The 17210-nt window shown below is 38.8% G+C and overlaps 1 protein-coding gene across 2 annotated transcripts; it reads right to left on the minus strand.

The window, feature by feature from the left end:
* Window positions 1–730: 730 nt before the first annotated feature.
* On the minus strand, window positions 731–16997 carry RNMT (RNA guanine-7 methyltransferase). Of its 2 annotated transcripts, none has more exons than XM_005486732.4 (11): window positions 16839–16997; window positions 15258–15515; window positions 12943–13075; window positions 11330–11452; window positions 10177–10292; window positions 9059–9240; window positions 8297–8461; window positions 7040–7157; window positions 5267–5368; window positions 3803–3836; window positions 731–2535 (listed from the first exon to the last, which is right to left on the minus strand). In XM_005486732.4, exons 2-11 carry the CDS (start codon window positions 15483–15485, stop codon window positions 2498–2500), a joined length of 1239 nt encoding a protein of 412 aa, XP_005486789.1. In that variant the 5' UTR covers window positions 15486–15515; window positions 16839–16997; the 3' UTR covers window positions 731–2497. The 2 variants fall into 2 exon arrangements, with proteins under 2 accessions (XP_005486789.1, XP_014122304.1); XM_014266829.3 differs by lacking the exon at window positions 16839–16997 and adding an exon at window positions 15955–16180.
* Window positions 16998–17210: the final 213 nt, after the last annotated feature.

Consider the following 17210-nt stretch of genomic DNA (forward strand, 5'->3'; position numbering starts at 1 on the left):
GGCACATGAAGAAGAAATATATCGGAAATAGCCAGCATGGATTCATCTCAGGGAAGTCATGCTTAACTGACAGTACAAATTTCTGTGAGAAAATAAATGTCTGGCTTAATGATGGAAAAGCAGTGGATACTCTACTTTGATATTAAGAAAGGGGTTTTTTTTGCCATCTTGGATGTACAATGAGGGGAAATTACAAACAGAGTAGCCAGTGCAGAGAGAGGTGACCAATGAAACAAAGCCTTGTTGGAGGTCACCAACAGTGTATGCCAGGAGTTGATACTGGGTCTAAATCCATTCAAAATCCTGGAAAATCTCATACAAGGAAAGGCTGGGAGATCTGGAGCCAGGAGAAGGCTCAGGGCAGCAATCTTATCAATGCATTCAAAGACCCAAAGAGAGTTTGCAAAATGGGTCTAGGGCCTTTTCTGTGTGCCCAGTGACAGGGCAAGAGGCACACAATGCAACACGGGAAATTCCCTCTGAACACCAGGAGATTTTTACTGTGAGAGTGACCAAGCACTGGCACAGGTTGTCCAATGAGTTGTGGACTACTCACCACTGGAGCTGTTCAAAAGCTGTCTGGACAAGGTCCTGGCAACCAGCTCTGAATGAACATGCTTGGGCAGGGGTGGAGGTTGGACCAAATGACCTCCAGAGGTCCCTTCTGAACTCAACCATTATGTGATTATGTGATTGATATGTTAAGATTCACTTAAAAGAGGAAAGACACTTCTCTGTACTCCCTCTGTTTTTATTATTATTTCTTCCAAAAATAGCATAACAACGTATTTTCAAATGAAATTTGATACAAGAAATCCAACAAAACTAGTTTGACGCACACAAATTTCAAAGAAACATTTCAGTACTTCTAAAGTGTCACCATTTTTAGCTAGTTTCATAAGTACTAATTCTAGAAAACAAGAACATCTTATTGTCTTAATTTCAGCAGCAGAACTGACAGATTCTACTGCTTCAGTGAAGGTTACAAGTGTTCTTCTAGACAACAAAAAATAGGAGTCATGGAAGAAAGAGTACAACCTAATTACAGGGGGAAAGCAATACAAGTAAAAACTCTTATAATTTGAACATTTAAGTCTTAACAGAAATGTTCTCTTCTAGGTTTGCTATAACTTTTCAAAATACTCATGTACCATCATCATTTCATCTCTAAGTTAAATCTATTGCCCAACAGCAGCCATCAGCTACTGTTAGCCCAAAACTGGAGAGAGGAAACATGAAGTATTCAGGCCTTCTAAGTAATGGGTGGCAACAAGCACTGGGAAAACTGAGCTAACACTGTAGAGAAACCCCTAAGCCAGCTCTAAGAGACTAACAAGCAGTTATGACAGTAGATAGGCACAGTTCTGCTTACTGGTATCATTTGATTACATGCCCAAAGTAAGTACATGTCTCCAATTTGGGGATTGTTACCCACAGGTACCAGAGTGTGTACCCACATACAAACCCTCCCTTCCAGAGAGAACTGCTGGTATCCTCAAATAATACACAAGCTCCCCTTTTGGTTCATGATACATGACACGACCATGTTTTTTATGCCTTAAGACTGCAATGAGGTCCCCATCACCACCAACAGCTCATTCTACTGCCAAGCCCATTTGGAATTTTATGAGATGAGAAAGAAAGGCATCCTAAGATCTGTCTAGTAAGTTTCAAGAAACACTAAAACTACTGAAAAGTCAGGAGAGTCTTTAATACAATAAAAAAATGTTCAGTAATCTTACTTAAGCAGCTGTTACTGATTACCACATAGCCATATTTGGAAAACGAAGTCAAGATTTAAAACATTAGAAATTGAGTACTTTCAGAGCAGTTTTGTACAGAACAAACTCATTTAATCTTAAAAGCACCATGAAGTGACACTACATATCAGCAACCAGGAAAAACAAGAACATCATGAGATTTTACCATGTAAAATACACCCTGAATACCACTAAGGTAGATTTACAATGCAGGCTTGAGCACAGCACAGAGGTTTTCAAACTGACTCGGGTATTTTTTGCTCTGCATGCAATGTAGACATACCCTCTATGCTGAACAGGTCTCATTATGAATTAACTGAGCTCTGCAGAACAGTATTTAGGCCCTCATTCTGCATTATCAAAGTCAATGTTCTTCCATCAACTTCAGAAGGTGCAGGGTCAGGCTCATAATCACAAACATACTTCTACAAACAAAACATTTGTTTCTAACAAAGTTATGTGAGTTCAAACACAGGTTTTGAGAGCATGCAGATTGCTTACAAATGCTTAAAAAGACTGGTTCAGAATCTTTCTTATATATACACACACAAGTCCATCTGTCACAGACAGGCAATGTAACTCTGAATCACGAGCTTGCTCTAGTTTTTGGTAGTGTCCTGCACACGTCTGATAATTAAAAAATAAAAAATAAAAAAATAGTTGCCACAATGGATTTCTGATCATTCCAACTTGCACGTGGATATGATCCCTTCTTGCTGCATCCAGTATGTGAAGTTTCATGGTTGCTTCTCAAATGCAAATACTAAGTAAATACCTAAAAAAGAAAATGGGAGTATTTAAAGTTTCAGCTTCCTTGGTGACTCAATTAAGTTTTCAAAATGTAACAGGTTGATATTATGCCCAAACAACCTGTTAGCAGATTACTGAAATGACAAAAGATCTTATGATTTTCCAGTGAGTAACTCTAGCATTCCACTCCAGCATAGTTTTACATGCTTTCAGAAATGTGAATCAAAGTCATAAATTACTGTGCCATTCTACATATAATGAACACTCACTAGCACCTAAAAAGTCATGCAAGTTAAGTTTAAAGACTCCTTCATACTTGCAGTAATGGACAAGCAGGGTTGAATTGTTAACTTCATTTTTAATTGAAAAGTGAATGAACTCCTGATACATATTACCAATTTTGATGGACAAAGATGAAATTATAGCATTTTTTTCTGTTTTCCAGAACAGTATGATTCTATTACTGGATACTTGTACAATCCACACCAGCATCCTTAGTTGGCACATATTACTACAACCTAGTTGGCATATATTCAGTGCCAGCCAAGCCAGATGTTTCAACACCAGACAGACGTGTTAAACCAGTCACTTGAGACCACATTTATAGATTTGCACTTGATTTCAACTTTTATTTTAAAGAGTGAGGTGCCATAGCTACTTCCAAATCTTTCAAGACAAGTTTATCAGACATTCTTCAGCAACAATGCAAAGTTCCATGTAAGCAACAAGCTGTGCTAATACTCTTCTCAGAAGCTCAATACTCCACATGTTTCTGGAAAAAGAGACTGCTTAGGAAACATGGCAATCACTGGAGTTTTGAAGGTATAAATATATTTTTACGTATGAAAAGGTGTAAAATTATATAAAAAGCCTCTCTCAAACAGCTAATTGAGATAATACTTCTAGATTGCTGGAAATTTATGTCTACCTTATAATTAATTCATAGATTCAATAATTAGATAATAATTTAATAAAGCAGAGTGAAGATTTGTCATGGTTTGATGCTGGCTTCTCACCGTGAAGTAAACAGCATTTTTTGGTTTTAAACTGCTACCACAACCAGTATAATGGTCTGGGAAAATGCAAATCCTGGTTGGCTGCACTTATGCAATTCCTCGCAATTTCTTGAGATGTGCACACTATAAAACTATACACAGACATTTTGAATTACACAAATAACATCATCTTATTATATTTTTAAAATCTGGATTTTCTTCCATGACTAACAGGCTATTTTACACACATTTCAAAGCAGTCATTCAGTCAATAGTATTTTCAAAACCATTACTTACTTGTTGCTTCCCATTCAGATTTACTCAAGGTTCCCTAGAAGGGGACAAAAAAAACCCAGTTTCAACAAAAAATAAGGAAAGAATAGAACACTGATTTAGCTCCATTTTTCACTGACCAGTGTCTAACCACCCACACTGACTGGCTATTTAGGGGCAAGGAAAGTATTGCTGTAGACCACAGATATTTACAACTCCACTAACTATGCTGGATGGTTGGGAACTGGAAGATCCAGATAATGAAACACACCTAAAGTAAACAGGTACAGGAGAATGGGCCACCAGCCTGTTGGTGTGGATGCCCCTGCAATGCAGAGCACGCCTGTGCCCATCACCACCCACCAGCGTGACCTGAGCTGGCTCCAGGTGCTCTTCAGACTGAGATGCCCAGTATGTGTGCAGAAGCCAGGAAAAGGCCATACACCATGGTGCTGTCACCTTCCTCAGGAACACTGCCTGCCTCCACCCAACAACACCCCACAGCCCACAGAAACTCTGCTTGCAAGAGACTCTCACCCTCACTCACACATTCTGGAAAAACAGCCTGCCTTCCAGCCTAGGAAATTCCCAGCTCAGCTGATCAGATGAAAGCACGGCCAGTTCACAAGTAAAAAGCTGCTGCCATTTACCCCACCACTTAAGAAACATAACGCAACAAAAAGCTGATTTTCTGTTCTGCTACTCCATCCCCATCCAAGGAGTTATCACTGGGGCCATAATTTAGTCCATATGCTACCCACTGACCAAACCTTCACCTTTTAAAATAGCACTTGGCAACAGATGGTTTTGGTCTGACTTGGCTGTTCTCATGCTCTTAAGGCTATTTCTTAAAACAAGCATTTTTCTTTTCAAAAATTTTTAAATTTCAAATGTGAAGAGCAGGTTTCTTTTCTCTCTTGATGCAGGATTTTATATATGCAGTTAAAGGACTACATCTTGAAGAATTCAGAACATGAACAGTAGATGAATCAATGATTAAAAAAAACCCCAAACAATAAAATCAAGTGGAAAAACTTTAGGCTGATCACCCTCATACTGTATTGACGAAAATTGAAAGAATGATTTCAAATATATACAGTGCTACGGAGAAAGCTTTGAAGTGCCCCATCAAAGGATTAGAATTAATGCTTTAAATCAGTACTGTGAAGATCCAGACATATAAGAAGATTCCCCAAATTAAGAATGGCTAGAAAGGAGAGCTGTCAAGTAAGATGGAAAAAATATCCTTTCCCTTCTGCATTATTAACAAATGTCTTAACAGCTACCAAATATGGTAAATTTGATTCTTTGAGTGTGGGATATAGGTCAGATAAACCCCTCAGCCCTGCAGCTCTACAATTTTTCACATGCTAAGAGACACTCACACCAACTTCACTGCAGTTGAAACGAAGAAGGCAGCACAGCTTGAAAGATCAGGACCTCAATTTTAAGACACCATTATCTCTAGTGAAGAATGAAGGAACTTACCAATGGTAACTTTGCCTTGCCATCTTTGATAAACTCTTTTGCATGCTCATAATCATCAGGTTTATCAGAAACAAGCCTGGAATCACCATGTGTAGAATATGGCTGGAGAACATTGAATAAAACATTGAGTAGTGAGATACATTAATCACATCAAGTAAAAGGTTTGTCACAACACAGTCCACAACAGAAGTCAGTAAGTCTTAAAAATATTTTTAATTTATGTCTCTCCTTTATAGCATCCTCAGGAACAGTTCTGATATTCCCTACTTACCAGAAAATTTGACACCCAAAAATTATAAATTAAGTTTTATCCTTATATCTCTAAAGCAGGGGAAAGAGAATAACTATAAACACGCTCCTTCATGTATAGTTCATTATAAGCATTACCCAGATATACCTTCTTTTACAAGAGCAACTATACCAGCAACTCTTCAGCAGAAGTTCTAAGAAATGAGAAACTACAATTTCAAGCAGAACAATTAAAATGCTTCAGTAACACACAAGCTGTAACAGTAGTATACAACAGGCTCTTCGGACTAAGATGTACTTATTAAGGATCCCGGGTACTAGTGATCTGTGTAAATAAATCTAATCATAAAAATGCAGTCCTCAGATATACGTGGCCACTACTTTAAGACAACTCTCTCTTTCCTAAGAAGGAAGATGGCAAGTCAAAAGCTGTGTCTCTGTGCTACTGTCAGTGTGAGACCTTAGAGAGCACCATCACTTTTAGAGTCAACAAGTGCAGTCAAGTTGCAGTCTGACTCAGATCAACTAAATGGTGGCTGAGTCAGCTGAGAGTTTTCTGCAGAAGAATTCTACTGTTCAAGGGACAGACAGACAGCTGCAAGTAAAACCAAAGCCTCAGAGGTGGCCTGGAAAAGCTTCTCTGAAGCTTCTAAAGTTATTCAGGGTAAGAGTTGGAGGATAAACAAAAAATGCAAAAGCATTGGGCAAAAATATATGCTCAGTTACAGTTAAGTCCCATTTTCTTCTATGAACACAGACTGTTCTTTTATTCCTACAAAGATTCCTGTCTGTCTTTTAAGTCAATATTCCTTGCACAAAGGTCCAGTTTTCAGTCTCTCTGCTGAGGAAGAAATGGATTACAGTCACCACTATCTGACACTTGGCATGACTCTTCTGTTTCCTGCTGCACAAGAACAGAAACTTGCCTCAATATTGAAATATTATCTTCAAAACTTGAATAATCCATTGGGTGGGACCTGTGCTGATCTAAGAGAAGAGTGTGAGGAAGAAGGAGAGGTAGAAACAGAGTGTTATGAAAGACCACAATCCCCCTTCCCACGCAGAGGAAGGGAGAGGAGGTAGAAAGGTCAGGAGTGAACAAATGAAGCTGAGCCTGGGAACAAGCAGCGGGTGGGACAAAGGTGTTTTTAGGTTTTCATGTTTCTCACCTTTCTACTTTTTTTTTAAATTAATAAAATTAACCTTCTCCAAGTTCAGTCTGTTTTGTCTGTTACAGTAATTGCTAAGCAATCTCCTTGAATTTATCTTGACCCACAAGATTTTTTTTCTATTTTCTCCCCCTATCCTGTTGGGAAGAAGGAACAAGAGTGCAGGTCAGTGGATGTCTGGCAGCCAGTCAAGATCAACAACCAGAGTCACACTTTCAGCCCCAGGAACTAAATACTTTCTATTGGTGGTCCTTACTTAACTGCAAAATGTTCACAAAGGAAATTTCAATTATTGTGCAAAAATTAACAAGATATGAAATGCTACTAAAATCAAACAAGTCAACTCCAAATTTACCTCCAAGGCTTGCATTCTCCTTAACAGCATTTTATGCTCATCATTCTTGATTTTTTCTTCATAGAATTCCCGAAACGTCATTTTGTAGACTAATTTCATACCATGCTTCTTTGCCATTCTGTCAAAATAACAAACTTAATTAGGGAAGCCACAAAATTATTGCAGCTTTATTTTCAAAGGAACAATTTTAAGCCAGAGTGACATCTTATGGTATTCACTAGAATAACACTTCTTTACAACTTTTTTCTCTAAGTAAAGACATTTAGATGAAAAAAGCTGCAGTTCCACCACAAATTGTAGTTTGTTTTTTTTTAATTAGGACATCAAAAATCTACACAGAAGTAATTTACAAACATTTTAATAGAAAAGGTCTCTTCTCCTGAAACATGTAAGTTCCATGTGGACTTCCAGAAAGATTACACTTTTCCCTGCAGAATCTATCATGTCAGATATTAGGAATATATTTAGAGAACTTCTTTCTGCTGTATTCAGTGGCTTACATTTCAATTTTATGTAGACACCGTGGATATGCAACACTGAAGTTACAGCTGTCAGTGACAGATGCTGTTATTTTTCACAGACATCTACAAATGAAGCTCTTGAACAGGCTTGAAGGGAAAGCTTAATACTGTTTAACCATACTGAGCTTGAATAGTAGGAAAAAAAAACCGTATGGAAAAATTTGTCTGTACCTCAAGATACAGCTGGGAAAACCAATTCCAAGGTCACAGAGAAGTAACAGCAAAATATATGCTTACAGATGAAGATCATTTAGAGGAAGAAAAAAAATCATCATAGCAAAAATCCTATTAACATCTAAGGAAAGGTGGAAAAGACAAGAAAGAGGTACCATGATGAAGAAGATGCACAAGAAAGCTTACTGAAAGACTAAAAAAGGGGTAGAAAGAAACACCTCAAAAAGTTACAAATAAAGAAGAGAAAGTTTAAAAGGTTTTAAAGGTTTGCTGACAAATCCAATATATAAGATCAGATGGTCCCTCATGAGACATAGTTTAAATCCTTACAGCTTCTGACCAGAGCATCTTCAACAGAGTTCAATGGACAGATTACAGTTGTAGATAGAAATGCAAGAAACCTCTGTATGTGAAGTAACAACAAAAATTTAATAGCTGAAAAATATAATAAGAAAGGCAAAATATAATTTTCTGCAAGCATTATGCAATGACACATAAACTAAACAAATGTTTATTGCGCTCCACAGTTTTTATTGTATAATAAATTTAAAACATAACTTACTCCTCCAGTAAGGGAAAGTAAACCAAAAACTCAGGGACATCAACCACTTCTTCCAAGTGAAAATCATACTTGCAGCCAAATAAGGGATAGTCTCCCTTCTTTTCAAATTTTACATTGTACACATCATTCCCAAATGAATTAGTTTCTGAAGCTTCGAGTCTCTTTCTATAGAATGAGATATAAACAAACATTTTTTGATCAGTATTGAAAAGGCAGAGAAAACTACACATAAGAAGCATGAAAGTATTTCTCCCAGTAATACTCAGTGATCTCTCCAGTTTCCCACTTCCCTTATCTCAAAAGGCACTGAAACAATGAAATGAAGCAGCATACTGGGTTTTAACAGGTTATTATTCCCATACAACATAACAAGGACAAAATGGACCTAGAAGATGAATTTTTAGCCTAGACACACAGACAATCTACATGGACAAGACATGCTTCTAGAAACAACCATAAAACCTTGACAGTTTTTCCCCAGGCTGTGGAAATTTTGACACTATTAAAGTCATGACAGAGGGATGAAGTGTATGAAGACCTGTATTCCCTAACAGAAGAGCCATGACGACATAAGACAAGGGTAAGTATTGCTTTACCTGTTTGAGTCAAGTTAGTGAGTGAGATTCTTTTTTATTAGATTCCAAAATTGTTGCAAAAAATTGCTTTTGCTTGCACAAACATATTGGAGCACTGTAAGAACATCTATCACTTAACAATGCTTCCCAGAGTTTTGGAAGACTAAGAGGATATAAGAGTACTTACACAAGTTCAAAGCTGTTTGGAGTTGTGCCAATGAAATAACCTCCAGGAGAGAGGTTCCCACAAGCATTTTTAAGCATCATGTCAGCCTGCTCATACGTCTCAAATGAATAGTGGTAAACAAATTGACAACTGCAAATGTCAAAGCGCATATCAGGATCATTGTACTTGGAAGACAAGAGATCCTGCAACAGATAAAATAGAAAAAAACCTACAGAAACAAGCATGATTCACTTAAATCTAACAAATACACCACATTCATGATAGAGACCAAAAGTCAGGGAAATTAACTTTTGTGTACAAGGACACATAGACCAAAGCATGCAACAGAAAATACATATGCATCTAAAACTGAGCTGTAATAGCAACATGAAAATATCCCTTTCTTTCCTGGCCAAGTCTCTCTTTCCTCTCCCCCAAACTGAGAGATGACATGACCCTGCAAGAGACTATTTCTCAGAAGAAGGAAAGCCAACCAAGAATTCAAGCAGACCCTTCATGCAAGGTTGAGAACAGGTTCAGCTTTTCCACAGATATGCTGGAACCAGGTAGGGTCTGTCTCAGCCTCTATCAGCAGGGCACACTCAGCCTGCACTTCTAGGAAGCAAAAGCAGTTCTGTGTACAAGAGTGTCTCCTAAGGCTCAGCCATGCATTCACCACTGCCTCCAGACAGTCTAAGAAACCTGCTCTACCACACAAATAGAGGCAGTTTTAAAGGTACCTATTATAGTAACAAAAAGATTTTTTACTTTCTAGTGGCAAAGTGTTAAATCAGTTAAATCAGAAGAGGTCCTTTATATATTCCAGCATTCACCAAAATAGTTTCCAACATCCCATGCTGTCTCATGTGACTCCAAAGCTGAATTCTGTTCCCCTTGTCGAGTAAAGGATAGTGAAAGCCCCAGATTTACTATCTGGAAAAGACCTTCAGGAATGTTACACTGTACAACAGCAGCAAAATGCACCAAAGTGCATCTTAAGCAACTTTCCAGTAACCCCTATGGCTGATTCTCCTGTCAGTACAATAATCCAACCTTAAAAATGTATATACCCAAATTGGTACAACACTACCATAGAGAACATTAAATCTCCAAAATATTACAAAGCACAGGAACTGTACCTTGGTACTATCTGCTTGTATGAATTCTGCATCAAAAATATGTTCATTATACCGACACCGGGACTTCATTTCTTCATAGCGGTGCTTGCACTGCTGCACAGAAATGTCAGCAATGTCTATATATGGAAACATAATAAATATAATAAATGCGAGTTTTAAAAATGTGTACACAGCTCCAGACAAGAAAGCTGGAATGATTACTGGAACACAGAAGGTACAAAAAGGTAGGATAAAAAAATGAACTTGAGTTCCATTAAAACAACTCAGCTCTCTGGGATTCTTAATAATCTTAAAAATATTAAAGATGTTGAAATACATCTCTGATATGTCACATATTCTAAGACTGCTTCTTTCTCAGTCATTGAGGTTCTCACAATATGCAATGAATTCACCTAAGAACTTTGTAAGTAAATTGATTAAGTGTATTTGAATGCTGCCCACTGAATAATGCAAGAAAGAACTGTAAAATGTGAAGTACACAAAATAATTCCCACTGAAAGAGTTTTAGGAAATTTCAGTACCTAATTAAATTTGGAGTTAAGTAATTCTTTCTCTGAATATCCTTGGGACACTTTCTGAGAAAAGGGAAGATGCATCATTCTCCCAATATCTAAGCCAATTATTCAAACCAGAAATTTTTTTAATCAGCTTTCAGCTCTACCCCATTTCTGAGTCTGAAAATCTTTAGTTGACTGTAACACCCAAGACCATTTTTTTCTCACAACATTGGGGGAATTATTTGGTTTTTTAAATGCAACTCTCCTGTATGTGTTTCAGAACAATTAAAAATACTACAAGAGACTAGATGAGGAAGAAAAGAGATAAAATAAAAAAAGTCAGTCTTTTCCCCAGGGCCACATTTTACCTAAGGCAACCTGTATTAATGGTGTTTTTCTTTAGTGATAGCAGTTTTTATATTATAGTGATACCAGTTTTCAGTTGAACTGAAAGCTAAATATTGATGATTCTTATATTTCTGCTAGCAATCAAGTCATATCTTCAGATTAAAAGACAAAACACAACTTTTTGCACAAAAGGTGTACATTACATTCTTTGATTAACTGGCAAAAAAGAAATAATAAAATACTGGAGGTGTACTTGGTTTCCCATAAAACCTGATGTAGTTTCCCTAGAAAGTTGTCATACTTCTTACCAGTACAGACGAGTTTTTTAATTCTGCCTTTTTTCCATTTCAGTAAGTCTCCACCTTTCCCACATCCTAGATCCAAAACAGTTATATCACTCTTCTTCTGTCGTACCCGGTCTATAAATTCACCTAGGAAAATGAAAACCAGGAGCATATAAACATCTCTGCACATGTACTGCACCTAAAAGCCCAAAGAACCAAAAGGAGCTGAGAATTTTAAAACACCTCAGACCTTACTTTGCCTATAAAATGTTCTTAATATTACAAACTTAAATCTCTTTTTTTTCTAGAAGGATGAAAGGAACCACAAACTTTTAAAACTGTGGAGAAGATTAATATTTTCTGTGCTCAATGTGCTCTGCATATAACTTGACTGAGGCTCTGAACTGTTTCCCTGGCTAAGGTAAAACCGCACAAGGCTAAACAACCATCCTGGACACAGGGAGACAAACAGGGCTCCCTTTCATTAGCGTTATAATGAATGCAGATGTTATTTGAAAGTATGGGAAAGCCTTTTGCAGAAAGAAAAAGCCAATTAAATGCATCAGCCACAACATCTCCTCCCAGTCACCTTACAGAAATGCATAATGTTTTTCACTCACTCTCCCAGGCTTTGCAATAACAGTAGCTACTCCTTTGCTGTTTTTCTACCCTACATACACCAGTCACATTTTTACTTCCCCTCGAGGCTGCCTAGATTCTCTCTGCTCTGACTGATGTTGGCATATTATGTAAAACATATCAGCCTGCTAGCAACTTTTCTTCACAGTAGGAGATATGAAATATGTTTTGATACAACTGCTATAAAGCCACACTGCTGAAATTCTTTATGACAGAAAGGCTTCAACACAGGCTTGAGGAACAGCTTTATAGAAATCTAAATATTGCTTCTAACTGCTCTGATACAACACAACAAAAAGCAGCATGCTAAGACAAATGGTGCCAACATCTTCTGGCACAGATCCCTCTTCATGAACCTGTGGTGCTGTGCTGATGATTCTTTTCTTTGTTGGCAGATATTTGATGGTTTTGTTTCCTCAATTTGGAATTAATGTGTGGAACAGCAGACTTTGCCTTTAAATAAAAACCTGCTGATTCTTAAAGAACTACATCCTTTAGCTTTCCATCTTTTCAATCACTGACTATGGGTAATATACGGGTAATACAGAAAATATTTATGTGTTCAAGCTTCCTGCAGAACTGCTTAACCAGGATCTGAACAGAGAGTGCTTTGGGAAAATGTCTAAGAAATTATTTGAGATAGATTGAGTTGTTCTTAGAACACTTAAGTTCTTTATGATTTAAAACTGTACTTTTCTCTTTAAAAATGCGATGGAGAAGAATAGTTTCCAGTATGAATTTTTAAAGTCAGTTGACCTTTGAAACTTAAGCATATGCTGAAGTTGCTTATGCAACTTAAGGATATGAACTCCAACAATACAAAACACTATCACAGAGATTCAAATTAAATATAAATATAGACATTTTACTGCAGCCGAAAAACTTACTATACATTATGAAACGAAGTGTTACACTCAACATCAGAAAACAGAAAAAATTACATTTTGATACAAAAGTTATTTACATTTTAATCATGTCTAAGCAATAAGTTAACTTACCAATGAGGACACTCTTTGTCCAATTATTAAAGTTTCGGAGGTAGAATATGCGAGACTGGCTACGTTTCTCCAAACCAACTTCTTGAAGTTCATTATAATGTGCAGCTACAGCTTGCCCATGGCCAATCACATGCTGCAGAAAGGAAATCACACCACAGAAGCAATAGACTCAAGCAGTCAATTCTTTTTATGATTTAGTCATTTAATCAAAAGACACACATGTTCACTTCAAGGATTTAAGAAGGTAAACAAGCAATACTATGAAGAGTATCATCATCATAAAGAGATTTCCCATATCTGTCCAGGTACTGATGTCAGTACTTTAATTATCACAGCAACACTCACAAACTTAACCCCCTTTTCAGTTCATTCAAGCAACTTCTGGATGACAGACACTGCCCAGCATCTTTCCTTCACAGAAATACTTAACTTTCAGTTCTCTAACACTCTCAACCACGCTCAAAGAACACATTTCATTCTTCCTAAGTCTGGGACAGAAGAAGAGGATGTTCCTTCTCAAGGAACTTTGAGCCTCTTCAAAGAGCCTGTTTCAGAATTTCAGTGTTTTAATCTGACAGAAGTGTATAAACTGCCAATTTAACCAAAAGGCCAGTTGGCTGATGTCACATTAAGGTCCAAGTGGGTGACCCCACTGCCAGAGAACAGATCATGATAAAGGAATGAGAGGAATCATTTGACAACATATTCCATATAATGCTTAAGAGTTAGTTGCAGAAATGTCTCTGATTTAGCTTGAACTCAAAATACTCCAAGAGATTTCTGTCCAGCCTTAGCTTCAAGTACTACAAGACAGTTCTCTCCCCTGTTACACAGAGAAGCAGTGTACATCCAGATATTATGCTCCCAGCATTTCTTCACCTTGAAAATAATCTTCAACTATATATATGAAGTGAAAATAAATTATAAGTAAAATCCAAAGTAACAGAACAGACACAACCAGCACTGACTCTATGAGGTACAAAGGCATTTGAAATAACAGTACAAACCAGAATGAAGCCATTAAAAGCATTCCTAACAGTTCACTGCAGAAGTCAAAATTTCTGCATCTTGCTATTCAAATAGCAGTTCCTCAAGGGAAAAGAAGGTTTGGCAGATAGATGTGAATTCTTCAGTGTTTCATATACTTCTGGAAACATTCAGAATGAACACAGCCTTACTTGTCTGAAATCCTCATAACCTCATCACCTGTTTATTCCCACACTGGGCTGACCGATACTAACAAGTATTTTGACGACTTCTATTCTTCTCCAGGGTAAGCACAGACCCTCCCTGCACGGCCACTGAAGGTGACAGAAGCCAGAACAGCTGACTCAGACAAGTGTGGGGGACATACTCATGCAAACCATCAGCACATCTCAGCTGCAAACAGCCATCAGCAACATCTAGATGGTGGCACCTATGCTCAGTCACCTCTCTCTGCCCTTAGGCTACACAGACCCAAGGTACTTCTTGCTCATCCAAGCCTTATTCTCCCTTATTAAAAGGAGGAAAGGGTTAATAATGTTTCTACCACAACAAAGGACACCCTTTATTTTGCCAGACTGCTAAGCCGTATATTAACATACTGAGAAAATTCTGGGCAGATAAACAAAACTCTAGGTCAGACATTTTCAAATTACATTTAAATATCCCAAAAGGATGACCTAGAGTGGATATTGAAGCATCAGCTTCTACAAGCTCATACATAATAAAGGACAGCATCATGTAAAATGTTTCCCTTTTCACCCTCCCAGGTGGACATATAAAAGGACATACATTTTCCGCTGCTTTTGAAGTCTTAAAATACAAAGAAGCACCTGTAAGTCTTTCACTGCTTCACTTTGCCAACAAATCATACTGAACTGTATCACAGAGGATGCAGTCTGTTGAGTTTTGCAAGCCATGAATTTTGTCCTTTTATTACCAAGGAAATAAAAGGACAAAATTACCTTACCCAAGCACAGGTAACCAGACTGACACACAGATAAACAACATACTTGAGAACTGAGTTCAAGATACGGAACCTGGACTAATGCCACGAAAGCCTACACTACACTGCCAGATTGCTACCACAAGGAGGATGGAACAATCTTAGAATTAGACTAAGTATGTGCTGAGATGATCATTCTAACTGCAAGCCCTCTTACTCCTCTGTGAAGCCCAACATCACTGTGCACCTGTTACTTCCCTAGGAAACATTTCCATACTTGTTTTGTGCTGGCTCACAGGTATCTAGCATAAATATTTTCAATCTTTTCTTGAGCTAAGGCTTTGAAACAAGGACTTGAAAAAAGCTCAAAATAAATGATACTCACTACTTTTTTAGAAGGCTCATCTTCAGAATCTAAATTCTTTGCTCTGCCATCCTGACCACCACCATCAACTTCTTTGTCATTTGCAGTGGACTGCTCTGCACCTGAAGCAGAACTATTGCCTTCACACCTGACACCTGAAGCTGACTCTAAAGCAGGAGGGGTTTTCTGCACTTCTTCATTCAAATTCTTCTCTACTTGCTGTTCTTCTGTCTTGGTTACTTCAGCCATTTTGACTGGTCCACTGATCAGAATGGATATCTAGGGGGAAAAGAAACAAACCACCAAGAATTTTCAGTGCTGAAAATTTCACTTACTTGTGGTTACGATCGTGACCTTCAAACATAATATTGGTATTTTACCCTAGGCAACATATAGACTTCAAATTTAACCAGTTGTTAAATAAAGGCAGCTCAATAAAACATGTGGGACTTAAAAGTACTCATTAAATAAGTTCAAATTAAGATAAATTCTTATTTTTCATTTTAGTCACTCTTACATATCTTTATTGACTCAACTGCCAAATGTTATTGTTTTTTTCTTTCCCTTCCCATAAAAGGTAACCTACAAATCAGTTTATGTTTAGAAATACAGTAAGATTCTCTCAAATTAGTAAATTTGTTATTTAAACTGATATGTTTTGAAATGGATGTCTTCAAATAAGAGATCAAGATGGGTTTTTATGAGTAAATTTTCTTACCAGTTGTGGATGGATTTTCCAGTTTGCCAAGAATATCCACTATGCTCTGAGCTTAACCAATATGTGAATATTCAGTTGCACCTGTATTTCCACATCTCCACCTCACAAACATCAGCAGGGGCTGCAGGACTGCAAACAACTCCTACAAAGCTCATTTGGTCTCCAGCACATCCCAGCCTTCTTTACACCAGCACGAGGAAGCAGAGCACCTACTTTTTAACAAGGCATGGGAGAAGGCAGTTTGGCATCCCCTGTTCTGAAAGAGTGGCCTAAAGCACAATTAAAAAAAAAAAAAATATCCAAAAATCACATTTAAACCCACCGTGTCCAGGCTCACCTCCTAATGAGGGCCGGAACACATCCACTGAGTGGGCCACCACACAGAAGCACCAGAGCAGCTTTCCTCGGAACAAATGGCCTCAAAGTACGACCTACAAAAATAATTCCTCCACTACTGCACAGCACCACAGCGCTTGGTTTGCGAAGCAGCAGCAGACTCCTCGTTATCCTCACCGGACTATTCCAAGATGTTTCGAAAGCCCTGATTGTGAAACGATCCGACTTTCACAACTAGCGATGGCAACCAGAGAAAGCAGCAGCTCCTTCAGCCGGAGAGCTCAAAACGCCTGCAGTGATGTGGGAATGGCCCCGCCGGCCTCGGGACGCTCCCGCCCCCTCCTTTCTCCCTTCCCTCCTTCCCTTCCCCCATGACGGGGCTGGGAGGCCTTAGAGCCTCCGCTCCCGTTAACCGGGCGGCGGCGCCCGTGGCTTCTCTGCGGCCCGCCCGGCCCCGCTGTCCGGCGAGGCCGAGGGCCCTGGGCCCCGCCGCCGGTCCGCCCGCGGGCAGGGAGGGCGGCCCTGCACAGCTCCGACCCGGCACTCACCCGGCTCACCGCTCCGCCATCCCTGTTTGCGGAAGTGACGAATCCCCACGGCGGCGTCACGTCCTGGGAGGGACCGCGGGAAAGGGAGCGGGAAAAGACGGTGGCGCGCGGAGTCCTGTGAGGGGTGGCTCAGGCTGCTTAGCCTGGAGGAGGTTTCGGGGGGACCTTATCGCTCTCTACAACTGCCTGACAGGATGGTGTAGTGAGCTGGGACCGGCTTCTTCCAGCGTGCCTGCTCTGGGAGAGGGGAAATTTCGATTACATACTAGAACAAGTTTTTCATCTGCGAGGAGGCTCAGGCGTTGGAATAGGTTGCCCAGGGAGGTAGTGGAGTCGCCCTCCCTGGAGGTGTTTAAGAGACGCCTGGCCCTT

This window comes from Zonotrichia albicollis, chromosome 1 (assembly GCF_047830755.1).
Source record: "Zonotrichia albicollis isolate bZonAlb1 chromosome 1, bZonAlb1.hap1, whole genome shotgun sequence".
Lineage (NCBI taxonomy): Eukaryota > Metazoa > Chordata > Aves > Passeriformes > Passerellidae > Zonotrichia > Zonotrichia albicollis.

What these genes read in the sequence shown, in the direction of transcription:
- RNMT (XM_005486732.4), bottom strand. Translation starts at nt 15,485, where the DNA reads ATGGCTGAAGTAACCAAGACAGAAGAACAGCAAGTAGAGAAGAATTTG. An exon ending in TAAAAAACTCGTCTGTACTG is followed by an intron (nt 10,293 to 11,329) that starts GTAAGAAGTATG and finishes TTCCATATATAG; the next exon opens with ACATTGCTGACATTTCTGTG. An exon ending in TACAAGCAGATAGTACCAAG is followed by an intron (nt 9,241 to 10,176) that starts GTACAGTTCCTG and finishes TATCTGTTGCAG; the next exon opens with GATCTCTTGTCTTCCAAGTA.